We start from the raw sequence: 15,344 nt of genomic DNA, 5'->3' as shown, positions 1-15,344 counted from the left end.
TATTCCGTGGTATATATGGGCCACATCTTCTTTATCCATTCATCTGTCGATGGACACTTTAGGTTGCTTCCATGTCCTGGTTATTGTAAACAGAGCTGCAGTGAACACTGTGGTACATGACTCTTTTTGAATTATGGTTTTCTCAGGGTATATGTCCAGTAGTGGGATGGCTGGGTCATATGGTAGTTCTAGTTTTAGTTTTTTAAGGAACCTCCATACTGTTCTCCACAGTGGCTGTATCAATTCACATTCCCACCAACAGTGCAAGAGGGTTCCCTGTTCTCCACACCCTCTCCAGCATCTACTGTTTGTAGATTTTTTGATGATGGCCACTGTTGCTTTTAATGATGTGGGCGTGGACCTTCAGCTTTGCCCTTCCTGCCTCGTGGTGTATCCTGAACGGCAAACAAGGGAGATGAAGTACATCAAAGGCCTCTGTGGACTCTGGAGGGTTACACAACTGTAAAGGATTCAGATTCGTCTGTTTCTAGAAAACTTGGTAAAGCTGGACCCTGCTTGCATGATAATGCTCCAGTGCCACAATTACTATAATAGTAGAATTTCTTCAGGAAACTGTTCGTGATTACTGATTCATATGCACCATGGGTCATATCACAGCCCGATAAAGAAAAATCCTGACAGGACACTGATGTGATTTTGTCCCTCCACACAAGCCTTACTTAGGAGTTTTGCTGTGTCTCATTCTCAGAAAACACTAGTGAATACCTTAGATGTCTCGGGTGATGGGGACAGAGGCATAGCTTCTTCCATTCAGAAGCAACATTTTTATATGCTAGCATTTTTATTAATGCCCAAGAGTTGGACAGGAAGAGTTGGACACACCCCAGAGTAGTATCTGCAAGACCACCAGCGCTTCACAGCAGGTTACTGCGCTACGCAGAAGTGTAGCAAGCAGCCAGAGGCACTAGAGGGCAGCACGTGCCCACCCAATGAGTCCCGAGGACTCCGTTTCAGGAACTTTAAAAGGCCGTCTGTTCCAATGGCTCTCAATCCTGGCCTTACATCAGAATCACTGGGAAGCTTGTGAAAATATACATTTCCTGGCCTCACCCCAGACTTAATGAATCAGAATCTCTAGGGGCACAGTCTTTCAATCTATGTATTAAATAAGTGTCAAAAATAATCCTCAAGCAATAGAGCACTGGGCTTTGGGGTGTGTACTGGGGAGCAAATGGCCTCCAAAGAGCAACAATTCTTCCTCCCACCCAAGTTTTATTGAGATATAATTGGCACATAACATTGTATTAGTTTAAGGGGAACAACATAATAATTTGATGTATGTAGGTATTGTGAAATGGTTACCACAATAAGTTTAGTTAACATCCATCACCTCAGAGTTATAATTTTTTTCTTGTAATAAGAACTTTTAAGATCTACTCTTTCTGCAACTTTCAAATATATTAACTACAGTCACCAGGCTATACATTAGACCCCCAGAACTTATTAATCTTATAACTGGCATTTTGTCCCTTTTGATCACCTTCATCCATTTCTCCCACCCCCACTCCCTGACACTGGCAACCACCAATCTATTCTGTTTGAATGAGTTTGGTGGTTTTTTTAGATTCCATATATAAGTGAGATCACACAATATTTGTCTTTCTCTGTCTGACTTACTTCACTTAGCATAATGCTGTCAAGGTCTATCCGTGTTGTTGCAAATGGCAGGATTTCCTTCTTTTTTATGGCTGAAAAATATTCCATGATATCATCTTCTTTATCCATTCATCTGTCAGTGGACGCTTAGGTTGTTTCCATGTCTTAGCTATTATAAATAATGCTGCGATGAGCATGCGTGTACAGATATCTCTTGGAGATAGTGATATCACTTCCTTCAGATATATAACCAGAAGTGGGATTGCTGGATGAAATTTGAAGCAACTATCTGCGGATGATGTTATAAAAAAAAAAATTCTCCTATAATAGGTGAGTTTGGCCATCTCTGGCAATGACCTAACTTAGACAGTGATCTGTAAATGGAAGTTAAGAATTCAGGAACACAAGGAGGAAAGGAGAATTGACCCTGACTGAGAAAAAGTACTATGTGCCAGGCCCTTTACACACATCACCTCATTCAGTCCTTACCCTCAACCAGACCCAGGTACTGTTTTGCCATGTTATATACAAGGAAACTGAATCACCTGTAAGTAAAGTAACACTAGCCTGAGGTCACGTAGCAACTTAATGATGGATAAAAAGTTTGTTTCTAAACTCCACTAAGTCTTGCAACCTTCAATTCAATCAAGTTGAGAGGAAATGGACATAACATATGATTATAAGATGTTTGAAACTGCAGACTACTCACACGTCCAGTTGTTTTTGAAAAGAAGGGCCACAGTAATAAAAGGACTCTAAAACAGGAGCCAAACAGCAAGGCTGGGTCCAAAGGTGTCCAATGTCGTCCAGGTCATACCTACTTCTCATCAGGTATGTCCCCCAGGGGCAACAGCCCAGTGACATTAGCATCTGAGACTGTCCCATTCACACGCCTGGCTTGATTACAGGCTCATCAACTGCCTTCTGACTAGAATGTAACTTACAGTGTAAATGGACCTATACGAAGAGAATGACCTGACTAGCATGTAGGAGTATTCCAGGTCCCTCGGGATTATATTTCTCAATAGAAATTTGTAAATTAGCATGACGATTTTATGCCTCAGACTCCTTTCAGTTTAATTTCAGTTGGTAATTCAGTTTAAATACAGTTGGTTTCTTCAGGAAACCAACTGGCTCAGAGAACCTTGACAAGATGTAGTCTTTCTACTTGTACAGCTGAGGAACACTGACTCCTAGTTCTCCCTCCTTTCCGTTCCTCCTAGTTAGTCTCCACTCTCCTGACCAGTTGCAGAGGCAGGGAGGGCAATTCTAAACATGAGGCTGCTGCAAAGACCACAATCCCCGGCCTCCTCACAGAGGAGAGCAGCACCACTATTTCTCAGTCTGTGCTACTTTCCTCTGTGTGCCTCAGTTTTTTCCCATTAGTACAGAGTAGTATCTATCAAAGGCTATTTATTGAATAAAGCATTTGGGTGGGGGGGAGAGTAATAAATGTTATCCATAAGTGAATCCCGATGACTTAAAAGCAGGAAATAACAGTTAGTTATACAGAAACACTCAAAACATCTCAGAATGTGCCTGGTACAGATAAACTACTACATAAATCTCCTCTAAAGAGGAGAGAGGTTATTTTTGGCTGAAGTGATCTGGGAAAGCTCCATGTTGTAGAAAATGGCATTTAAACTGGTGCTTGAAGCAGACAGAGGATTTTAATACGTGGAATTTGAAGAGAGTGATCCACATGCAGCAGTCAGCATGGATAAAGCGGCTGGTGCCTCTGTGTAATGATATGTGGAAATAACAGAAGGACTCCTGAGATATTTATTTTACTATGGGTACATTTTATTTTGTATATATTCGATCTCAATGAAGTGAGGTTTAGATTTCTTTTTGTCTTTGTGTGAAAACTGAGGTTGTGGATATCTCCTTGTGGGTGTGTTTTTCTGCATCACGTGGACATGAACTGTGTAGATGGGTCTCCTGAATCTGACCATATGTGTTTCTAGGTATAAATGTCTGCGTGGGTGCATTTCTCTACAGACTTTTTGATCTTTGTGGGTGTGTGCACAGGTAGTCCTGAGGGAATGGGAAGGAAAGAGAGAGGAAGGAGTAGAGGTGAGGAGGAGAAGAAAGAGAGGAAAGGGAGTGAGAAGCTGTTGAGCTGAACCTCTGTCCAAAGCCCAAATGTGAAACTCCTACACATCATTAGTATTTTAAGTAGTTGATAATTGATTGTCCTATTGACCTTGGAAAGTTCTTTTTCTAATAATAAAACATTCATTGGTAAAAGGCTAGTGTTTCAAACTGCTATGTTTTATCCGTCACATTCTATGTCTTTTCATTTGTCCTTCCTTTCACCCAATTTAGTCCTCTTTTTGTATTTTTTTTCCTTTTGGTGTCTTATTTTCTTATCCTCCCAGTCCTATTAATTTCTTTATTGGAGTTTTTTCTTTCTGTAAGTTTTTCCTTTCTCTTCTAACTTATGGAGCTAATACCATACCCCACCCATACCCCAGAAAACAAATGTTTTTACATTGCGAAAGGGGTACTTCTTGTTGTAAAGATAGCTTAGGCTCAATCTTGGTGTTTATCTTCACTGCCACAGTTGAATCAACAGATTTTAATTGGGTGCTTTGGTGTATGTTAAAGGCATTGTTCTAGTTACTGAAGAAACAGAGAAAAATGCCTAGAATAGTCAACCAATTATATTAATGATCATCTTTAACTAAAGTAACCAGCTTTTCTTTTCTCCAGACATAGGAGAAAACTAGAAGACAGAAAAGCAAGAGTGATTTAGGTAGTTTTTCCATGGGCATCTACTACATATCATCTTAAGAAAAACTGAGGTGGCAAACAATCATCTGGTGAATTTGCATATTTTTTCTTATTTGTTAATATACTGTCATTCCAAGAAATGAGGGTAAATCAAAATTATATTTAGTGAGTGGTATTTATGCATCTGTTTCTTAGAAATAGTTCAGGTATCCAAAGATGGTTTATTAACTAACTTAATCATTTGTTTAATGATTAAGCTCTTAAGGTTAAAGATCTGGAAATATAATTTTAGCTTATGAGTTCTAGAATTGTAAGGATTGTAAGGATTTCATAATAATTGTAAGGATTTCATAATAATTTCAGAAACAATGACTTGAAAATTGCTCAAACTTAATAAAAGTCATAAACTTACAAATTCAAAATGTTCAATGAGCTCCAAACAGGACAAATTAAAAGAAAACCATGCCCAGACACATCATAATCAAGTTTCTTAAAAGTTTCTTAAAACCAAAGATAAAGAAATCTTGAAAACAACAAGAGAAAAATACTACATTACACAGAGGACTCAAATCAATAAAATTAGAAATAAAAAAGGAGAAGTTACAACTGACATCACAGACATACAAAGGATCATAAGAGAGTACTACAAGCAACTATATGCCAATAAAATGGACAACCTGGAAGAAATGGACAAATTCTTAGAAACGTACGACCTTCCAAGACTGAACCAGGAAGAAATAGAAAATATGAACAGACAAATCACAAGTAATGAAACTGTCATTAAAAATCTTCCAACAAACAAAAATCCAGGACCAGATGTCTTCTGAGGTGAATTCTATCAAAGATTTAGAGAAGAGCTAACACCTATCCTTCTCAAACTCTTCCAAAAAATCGCAGAGGATGGATAATCCCAACCTGATTCTAGGAGGCTACCATCACCCCGATACCAAAACCAGACAAAGACATCACAAAGAAAGAAAATTACAGGTCAATACCACTGATGAACATGGACGCAAAAATCCTCAACAAAATACTAGCAAACCGAATCCAACAATACGTTAAAAGGATCATGCACCATGATCAAGTGGGATTTATCCAGGGATGCAAGGATTCTTCAATATATGCAAATCAATCAGTGTGATACACCATATTAAAAAATTGAAGAATAAAAACCATATTATCGGGCTTCCCTGGTGGCGCAGTGGTTGAGAGCCCGCCTGCCGATGCAGGGGACACAAGTTCGTGCCCTGGTCTGGGAAGATCCCACATGCCGCAGAGCGGCTAGGCCCGTGAGCCATGGCCGCTGAGCCTGCGTGTCCAGAGCCTGTGCTCCGCAACGGGAGAGGCCACAACAGTGAGAGGCCCGCGTACCGCAAAAAAACCCCCCAAAAAACAAAAGAAACATATGATCATCTCAATAGATGCGGAAAAAGCTTTTCACAAAATTCAACACCCGTTTATGATAAAAACTCTCCAGAAAGTGGGCATAGAGGGAAACCTACCTCAACATAATAAAGGCCATATATGACAAACCCACAGGAAACATTATTCTCAATGGTGAAAAACTGAAAGTATCTCCTCTAAGATGAGGAACAAGACAAGGGTGTCCACTCTCACCACTATTATTCAACATAGTTTTGGAAGTCCTAGCCACAGCAATCAGAGAAGAAAATGAAATAAAAGGAATATAAATTGGAAAAAAAGAAGTAAAACTGTCACTGTTTGCAGATGACATGATACCATACAAAGAAAATCCTAAAGGGATTTCCCTGGCGGCACTGTGGTTAAGAACCCACTGCCAATGCAGGGGACATGGGTTCGATCCCTGGTCCGGGAAGATCCCACATGCCATGGAGCAACTAAGCCCGCAAGCCACAACTACTGAGCCCGTGTGTCACAACTACTGAAGCCCGCGTGCCCTTGAGCCTGCGTGCCACAACTACTGAGCCCATGCGCCACAACTACTGAAGCCTGTGTGCTCTAGGGCCTGCATGCTGCAACTACTGAAGCCTGAGCACCTAGAGCCTGTGCTCTGCAACAAGAGAAGCCACCACAATGAGAAGCCTGCACACCGCAACGAAGAGTAGCCCCTGCTCACAGCAACTAGAGAAAGCCTGCACACAGAAATGAAGACCCAACGCAGCCAAAAAATAAATTTAAAAAAAAAAGAAAATCCGGAAGATGGCACCAGAAAACTACTAGAACCAATCAATGAATTAAGTAAAGTTGCAGGATACAAAATTAATACAGAGAAATCTCTTGCGTTGCTATACACTAACAATGAAAGTTTAGAAAGAAAAATTAAGGAAACAATCCCATTGACCACTGCAACAAAAAAAGATAAAATACCTAGGAATAAACCTACCTAAGGAGGCAAAAGACCTATACACAGAAAACTATAAGATACTGATGAAAGAAATCAAAGATGACACAAACAGATGGAGAGACATACTATGTTCTTGGATTGGAAGAATCAATACTGTGAAAATGACTATACTACCCAAAGCAATCTACAGATTCAATGCAATCCCTATCAAATTATCAATGGCATTTTTCACAGAACTAGATCAGAAATTTTTACAATTTACATGGAAACACAAAAGACCCCAAATAGCCAAAGCGATCTTGAGAGAGAAAAACAGAACTAGAGGAATCAGGCTCCCTGACTACAGACTCTACCACAAAGCTACAGTAATCAAAACAGTATGGTACTGGCACAAAAACAGAAATATAGATCAATGGAACAGGATAGAAAGCCCAGAGATAAACTCACACACATATGGTCACCTTATCTTTGATAAAGGAGGCAGGAATGTACAGTTGAGAAAGGAAAGCCTCTTCAATAAGTGGTGCTGGGAAAACTGGACAGGTACATGTAAAAGTATGAAATTATATCACTCCCTAAGACCATACACAAAAATAAGCTCAAAATGGATTAAAGACCTAAATGTAAGTCCAGAAACTATCAAACTCTTAGAGGAAAACATAGGCAGAACACTCTAGGACATAAATCACAGCAAGATCCTTTTTGACCAACCTCCTAGAGGAATGGAAATAAAAACAAAAATAAACAAATGGGACCTAATGAAACTTCAAAGCTTTTGCACAGCAAAGGAAACCATGAACAAGATGAAAAAACAACCCTCAGAATGGGAGAAAATATTTGCAAATGAAGCAACTGACAAAGGATTAATCTCAAAAATATACAAGCAGCTCATGCAGCTCAATATCAAAAAAAACAAACAACCTAATCCAAACATGGGTGGAAGACCTAAATAGACATTTCTCCAAAGAAGACATACAGATGGCCAACAAACACATGAAAGGATGCTCAACATCACTAATTAGAGAAATGCAAATCAAAACTACAATGAGATATCACCTCACCCTGGTCAGAATGGCCATCACCAAAAATCTACAAACAATAAATGCTGGATAGCATGTGGAGAAAAGGGAACCCTCTTACACTGTTGGTGGGAATGTAAATTGATACAGCCACTATGGAAAACGGTATGGAGGTCCCTTAAAAAACTAAAAGTAGGGCTTCCCTGTGGCACAGTGGTTGAGAGTCCACCTGCCGATGCAGGGGACACGGATTCGCGCCCCGGTCCGGGAGGATCCCACATGCCGCGGGGCGGCTGGGCCCGTGAGCCATGGCCGCTGAGCCTGCACGTCCAGAGCCTGTACTCCGCAACAGGAGAGGCCACAACAGTGAGAGGCCCGCATACCGCAAAAAAACAAACAAACAAACAAAAAACTAAAAGTAGAACTACCATATGACCTAACAATCCCACTACTGGGCATATACCCTGAGAAAACCATAATTCAAAAAGACACATGCACCCCAGTGTTCATTGCAGCACCATTTACAATAGCCAGGTCATGGAAGCAACCTAAATGTTCATCGACAGATGAATGGATAAAGAAGATGTGGTACATATATACAATGGAATATTACTCAGCCATAAAAAGGAACGAAATTGGGTCATTTGTAGAGACGTGGATGGACCTACAGAGTGTCATACAGAGTGAAGTAAGTCAGAAAGAGAAAAACAAATATCATATAGTAACATGTATACGTGGAATCTAGAAAAATGGTACAGATGACCTTATTTGCAATACAGAATAGAGACACAGACGTAGAGACAAATGTATGGATTCCAAGGGGCTTTTGAAAGGGGTGAGGTGGGAGGAATTGGGAGATTGGGATTGACACATATACACTATTGATACTATGCATAAAATAGACAACTGAGGGGAACATACTGTATAGCACAGGGAACTCTACTTAATGCACTGTGGTGTCTTAAATGGGAGGAAAATCCAAAAGGGAGGGGATATATGTACATGTATGGCTGATTCATTTTGCTGTGCAATAGAAGCTAACACAGCATTGCAAAACAGCTATACTCCAATAAAAATTAACAACAACAAAAAAGAAAAATACTACGTTACAGTTTGAATGACTGAATTTCTCATCAAAAACCATAGAGGCCAGAAGACAGTGTAACAACATCTTTAAAGTGTTAAAATTCCACATTCCAGCTAAAATGTCCTTCAAAAATGAAGATGAACTAACATGCACCCCAGTGTTCAAACTGTCAAGATATGGAAGCAACGTGTCAATCAACAGATGACTAGATAAAGATGTGGTATATATATACAATGGAATACTACTCAGCCATAAAAAAGAATGAAATTTTGCCATTTGCAACATGGATGGACTTAGAGGGTACTTATGCTAAGTGAAATAAGTCAGACAGAGAAAGGCAAATACTGTATGGTATCACTTATATGTGGAATCTAAAAAATAAAACAAACCAGCGAATATAACAAAAAGGAAACAGACTCACAATATAAAGAGCAAACTAGTGGTTACCAGTGGGGAGAGGGAAGTGGGGAGGGGCAAGATAGGGATAGCAGATTAAGAAGTACAAACTATTATGTATAAAATCAGGGACTTCCCTGGTGGTGCAGTGGTTAAGAATCTGCCTGCCAATGCAGGCAACATGGGTTTGAGCCCTGGTCCGAGAAGATCCCACATGTCACGGAGCAACTAAGACCATGCGCCACAACTACTGAGCCTGCACTCTAGAGCCCACGTGCCGCAACTACTGAAGCCACACACCTAGAGCCCGTGCTCCACAACAAAGAGAAGCCACCGCAATGAGAAGCCCGTGCACTGTAACGAAGAGTAGCCCCCGCTCACCACAACTAGAGAAAGCCCGTGCGCAGCAACCAAGACCCAACACAGCCAAAAATAAATAAAGTTTTAAAAAAATTAAAATAAAATAAATAAGCTACAAGGATATATTATACAAACACAGAGGGAATATAGCTAATATTTTATAATAACTATAAATGGAGTATAACCTTAAAAAATTGTAAATCACTAAAAAAATTATAAATCACTATGCTGTACACCTGTAACTTATATAATATTGTACCTCAACTATATCTTAATTTTAAAAGTTTTTTTAAATGAAGATGAACTAGAAACATTCTCATAAGAAAGAAAACTAACAGAATCTGTCACCAGTAGACCTGCTCTAAAAGATATTCTAAAGGAAGTTCTTCAGGCCTAAGAGACATGATCCCAGAAGGAAAGCTGAAACTTCAAGAATTAAGGAAGAACAACAGAAAGGGTAAATATCAGGATAAATAGACTATTTTTCTACTCTTAAGTACTTTAATATATGTATGAATGTTGAAACCAACAATTACAACATTGTATTTATAGATGTAATACATAAGACACTGATAAAGGGACATGATAAAGGGAGCTTTGTGGTTGCAAGGCTCCCGTGTTTCACTCGAAGTGATATTAAATCTAAATAGACTGTGAGAGCTGGGTATGTATTATATATTATAATCACTGGAGCGACCACTAAAAATGATGCAAAGCTACATGGCCAAAAGCCAGTAAATAAGTTAAAACAGAATATTAGTAAATATGCACAAATTCCAATAGAAGCCAGGAAAGAGGGGCAAGAAACAAAGACAAACAGGAAAATAATAAAATGTACAACTAAATCTAACCATTTCAATTATCACAGTAAATATAAATGGTCTATACATACCAATTAAAACAAAGAAATTCTCACATTCAATTTTTAAAAGACCAAACTATATAACAGTATGCTGCTTTCAAGAAACCTACTAGGTAGATAGATAGGTAGATAGATAGGTAATGCAAACACTAATCAGAAAAAAAGCTGGATTGGCTCTTTCAATGTCAGAAAAAGCAGACCTCAGAACAAGGAAAATTACCAGCAGTAAAGAGGAAAATTTTATAGTGAAGAATGGGGCAACTACCCAAGAAGAGAACAATTTTAAATGTATATGCTCCTAAGAACCCAGAGCTCCAGAATACATGAAGCAAAAACTGATAGAAAAGAGATAGAGACAAATCCACAAGTACACCTGGACATTTAAATACCGCTCTCTCTGTAACAGGTAGACCAAAAATTAGCAAGGATATAGAAGACCAGAACAATACTATTAACCAACTTGACCATATTGACATTTATAGAGCACGCCACCCAACAGGAGCAGAATACACATTCATTTCAAGTGCACATGGCGTATTCATCAAGATAAGCCATATTCTGGGCCGTAAAACAAACCTTAACAATTTTTTAAAAATTAAAATTGTACACAGTATATTGTCTGATCATAAAATAATTAAACTGCAAGTCATTATTTAATGAATAGAAAGATTTCTGGAAAATTCCCAAATATCTGGAAATTACAAAATGCTGATGGAAAAAAATTGCTGATGAAACAAATCAGAGAAGATCCAAATAAACAAAGAGACATATTAAGTTTAAAGACTGGAAAATTTAATTTAGTTAATGTTTCAATTTTCCCCAAATTGATCTGTGCATTCCCAGCAGGATTTCTTATAGATTTATATGGAAAAGCAAAGAAAGTAGAATACCCAAAACAATTGAAGAAAAGGAAAGTAAAGTGGAGGACTCCCATTACCTGATTTCAAGGCTTAACTACAGTGACCAACACAGTGTGGTACTGGAGAAAAGAGAGACACAAAAGTCAATGGAACAGAATACAGCAGGGATTGGCAAACTGTGGCCTGTGGGCCAAATGTGACCGACAGCCTATTTTGAAAATAAAGTTTTATGGAACATAGTCATGCTCATCCGTTTACATGTTGTCTATAGTTGCTTTCATGATAGAGTAACTGAGTTGAGTAGTTGCAACAGAGACCATCTGACTTGCAAAGCCTAAACTATTTAATATCTGGCCCTTTAAGGAAAAAATAATAGTCAATTCCTAAAACAGGGAGTCCAGAAATAGATCCAACACATAAATGGACAAATGATTTTTGATCAAAGTGAAAAGCCAAATCAATGGAGAAATGATAAGACTTTTCAACAAATGGTGCCAGAATAATTGTGCATCCATTTGCACCCCCCTCACAATAAAGACCAACTGATTCTTGACTTATACCTCACACACTCCAAATTAACTCAAGACTGATCACAGACCTAAAGGCAAAGTATAATACTAAAACTCTTAGAAGAAAACACAAGAGAACCTTTGTGATTCTGAGCTAGGAACAGAGTTTTTAAATATACTATCCAAGCAAGATTCATAAAAGATCACATTGATAAACTGTACTTCATCAAAATTCTGAACTTCTGCTCTTTGAAAGATACTGTTAAGAGAATGAAAAGACAAGCCACAAATTGGGAGAAAATATTTGCAAATCAGATATTTGACAAAGGACTTTATCCAAAATATATAAAAAAAACTCTCAAAACTCCACAGTAATAAAACAAACAACCCAATTTTAAAATGGGCAAAAAAAGATATACAGATGGCAAATAAGCACATGAAAGATGCCCCACATCACATGTCATCAAGGAAATACAAATTAAAACAATGAGGATGGACCTAGAGTCTGTCATACATGGTGAAGTAAGTCAGAAAGAGAAAAACAAATACTATATGCTAACACATATATATGGAATCTAAAAAAAAATGGTTCTGATGAACCTACGGGCAGGACAGGAATGAAAATGAAGATGTAGAGAATGGACTTGAGGACACGGGGATGGGGAAGGGTAAACTGAGACGAAGTGAGAGAATAGCGTTGACATATATACACTACCACATGTAAAATAGCTAGTGGGAAGCAGCCACAGAGCACAGGGAGATCAGCTCAGTGCTTTGTGTCCACCTAGAGGGGAGGGATAAGGAGGGTGGGAGGGAGACGCAAGAGGGAGGGGATATGGGGATATATGTGTATGTATAGCTGATTCACTTTGTTATACAGCAGAAACTAACACAACACTGTAAAGCAATTCTACTCCAATAAAGATGTTAAATTAAAAAAAAAAACAAAAAACAACAATGAGATACCACTAAACACCTATTAAAATGGCCAAAATCCAGAACACTGACAACACCAAATGCTGGCAAGGATGTAGAGGAACAGGAAATAATCTGTAATGTTTTGTAATGGACAAAAGCCTTGAACAGACAGTTAACCAAAGAAAGATACACAGATGACAAATCAGCACGTAAAAAGATGTTCAATATTATTAGTCATTAGGGAAATGCAAATTAAAGCCACAATGAGATACTAGTCTAAACCTAATAGAATGCCTAAAAACCAACCCAAAACAACAACAACAAAAAAACTGATGTTACCAAGTGCCAGTCAGGATGTAGAACAATTGGAACTCTCATTCTCATACATTGCTGGTGGAAATGCAAAATGGTACAGCTACTTTGGAAAACATTTTAGCAGTTTCTTATAAATTTAACAGACTTACCGTACAGCCCAGTTATCCCAGTCCTAGGTATTTACCTAGTGAAATGAAAGCCTCTGATGACACAAAAACCTGTACGTGCATTTTTCTCATTTTTCTCTCATTTTCAGCCTTGATCCTGCCACCAGATGTCTCAACTGCTTTTGGCTTCTCAGCTTGACTCTCAGTTTTTCTTACAAACTTTCTTTATAACTCTTCCTAATCATCCTGTTCTTTGCTGCTTCAGTAAGTTACGCATCTTAGCATCAGCCCCTGGAACATAACCCCTAGCACCAGCAAATACTCCACCTAGGACTACTAGTTTCAATTATAAGCATGATGTCATGCAAGCCCATTGCTCTGTTTTATCCATAAACATTTTTTTTAAATAAATACACAATAGCATGTACTCTCTAATGGGCCCTCTACTAATTTTTAACACACTGGAAACTACCAAACTATGAAGTTTTACAAAAATTGGAATAAAACTTCTCTAATGGCTCTGTTTAACTGAAGAAAATCCTGAGACTGAAAGACAGTACATAAAAATAAATTGTTAAATTTTACAACCACTTATCTATATATATAAGGACTTTCCTAATGCTCTTCAAAACAAGTCAGAAATACAAACAAGGGGGCTGGGGCTCAAATGTAAGATTAGATCAGCTTTTTTTTTTTTTTTTTTTGGCAGCACCACAGCCTGTGGAATCTTAGTTCCCCGACTAGGGATGGAACCCGGGCCCTCAGCAGTGAAAGTGCAGATTCCTAACCACTGGACCGCCAGGGAATTCCCTAGGTCAGCTTTTTTTTTTTTTTTTAAAAAGCTACTTTTTTTGGTGTATGTGTTCGAGTTTAAAATTTTTGACCCAACCTCCCACCAGCACTATATTATCACACAAAATAAATATAAAATTACAAAAAGTGCTACTTAGGAATAAGAAGGGTATCCTGATGTGTACAGGACTGACATGCAGCCTAACCTTGGGGATATGGCTATCAGGGAAAGCTTTGCAGAGGAAGTGACATTTAGGCTGAGACTGAAAGAGTGAGTTTATTTGAAGAAGAACGTTTTAGACAGGGAAGTACACAAGGGGGTTGAAGTGGGAAAGCACTTGCACTATGAGGAACTGAAACAGACAGTAAGTACAGTGTGGTGGTGAAGTGCCCAGGTTCCAAAGTCAAATGGCCTGGGTTTGAATCCCAGCTATGCCCCCAACTTGCTGTGTGACCTTGGAAAAGTTACATAACGTCTCTGGACCTTGGTTTCCTCATTTATACCTACCTCATAGGGTGTTTGTAATTGTTCAGTAAATATTAGCTTATTACTATTCTGACTGGTGAGATTAAAATGAAGCGGTACTACAAGATGTTGGAGGGCCACAATATCACAGAGGTTTTTAGGCCCTATTAAAGATTTAGGATTCATTCTAAATGTAATGGAAAACTATTGAAGGATTTTAAGTAGGGGCGTGGCATCATGAAACTTGTGTTTTAAAACATTAATCAATTGACAAATATTATGCTTCTGCTTTGTGGCAAAAAAAAAAAGACTCTCATGAGCTAAACTTTTCCTATCAGTCCAGGCTTCTTTTCATTCTCTCCTTTGTCTCTTGATCTTCTCATATGTGATAGTCACTTTCTGGTAAGTATTAAGCCAATTCGAAGTTCAGCCCTCATAGGAGTGTTCTTCCCTTTCCCCTCTCGCTTCTCAAACACAGTGTCCCAGTGTCAGGGAAAGTCTACTACTCTTCCCTGGAAACATGGGAGTACAGCTGGTCTCCGTACTCTTTTTCTGCTGGTCTTCAATTGAGCTCTTTCACCCTGTTTATCTCTAATCCATCCCTGACTGTTAGTTTCTGTCCTTCTGGAATCCACTTGGGATCAACAAGCACCACCAGCAACCTCCATTACGGTCATCATCTCAGTGGCTCCGGTGTCCCTTGGTCTTGCTGTCCTCACAGTACTCTAGGGCTACACAGGGACTGTTGAATCTCTGCATTCTAAACACAGACCACTGAGAACGAGCAGCATTTGGGGAGGAGTTTTACCCAGACACTTGCCTTCACAGATGCTCCTTCGTTGCCTACTCTCCCCTTCCCCACCTCCACATCAAACTTAGAGCTTCTCCAAGGTTTGTACCTGCCATCAGGCTCAAAGGGTCTCAGATCACCTTCGCACTATCTGAATATTTCTGTTACATCCTCCCACCTCCAC

The 15,344-nt window shown here is 38.9% G+C and overlaps 1 protein-coding gene across 1 annotated transcript in view; it reads left to right on the top strand.

The window, feature by feature from the left end:
* Positions 1 to 325: 325 nt before the first annotated feature.
* Positions 326 to 15,344, top strand: part of LOC307054852 (spermatogenesis-associated protein 31D1-like) — a gene marked incomplete at its 5' end in the record, with an annotated part of 34,189 nt that continues 19,170 nt past the window's right edge. The window contains 1 exon segment of the mRNA XM_079706725.1: positions 326 to 462. Within this exon segment, the coding sequence (XP_079562851.1) occupies positions 326 to 462 (137 nt within the window).

This window comes from Hyperoodon ampullatus, assembly GCF_949752795.1.
Source record: "Hyperoodon ampullatus genome assembly, chromosome: 6".
Taxonomy (NCBI): domain Eukaryota; kingdom Metazoa; phylum Chordata; class Mammalia; order Artiodactyla; family Ziphiidae; genus Hyperoodon; species Hyperoodon ampullatus.
The sequence above is the reverse complement of the archived record's forward strand: the minus strand, read 5'-3'. Positions and strand labels throughout refer to the sequence as shown.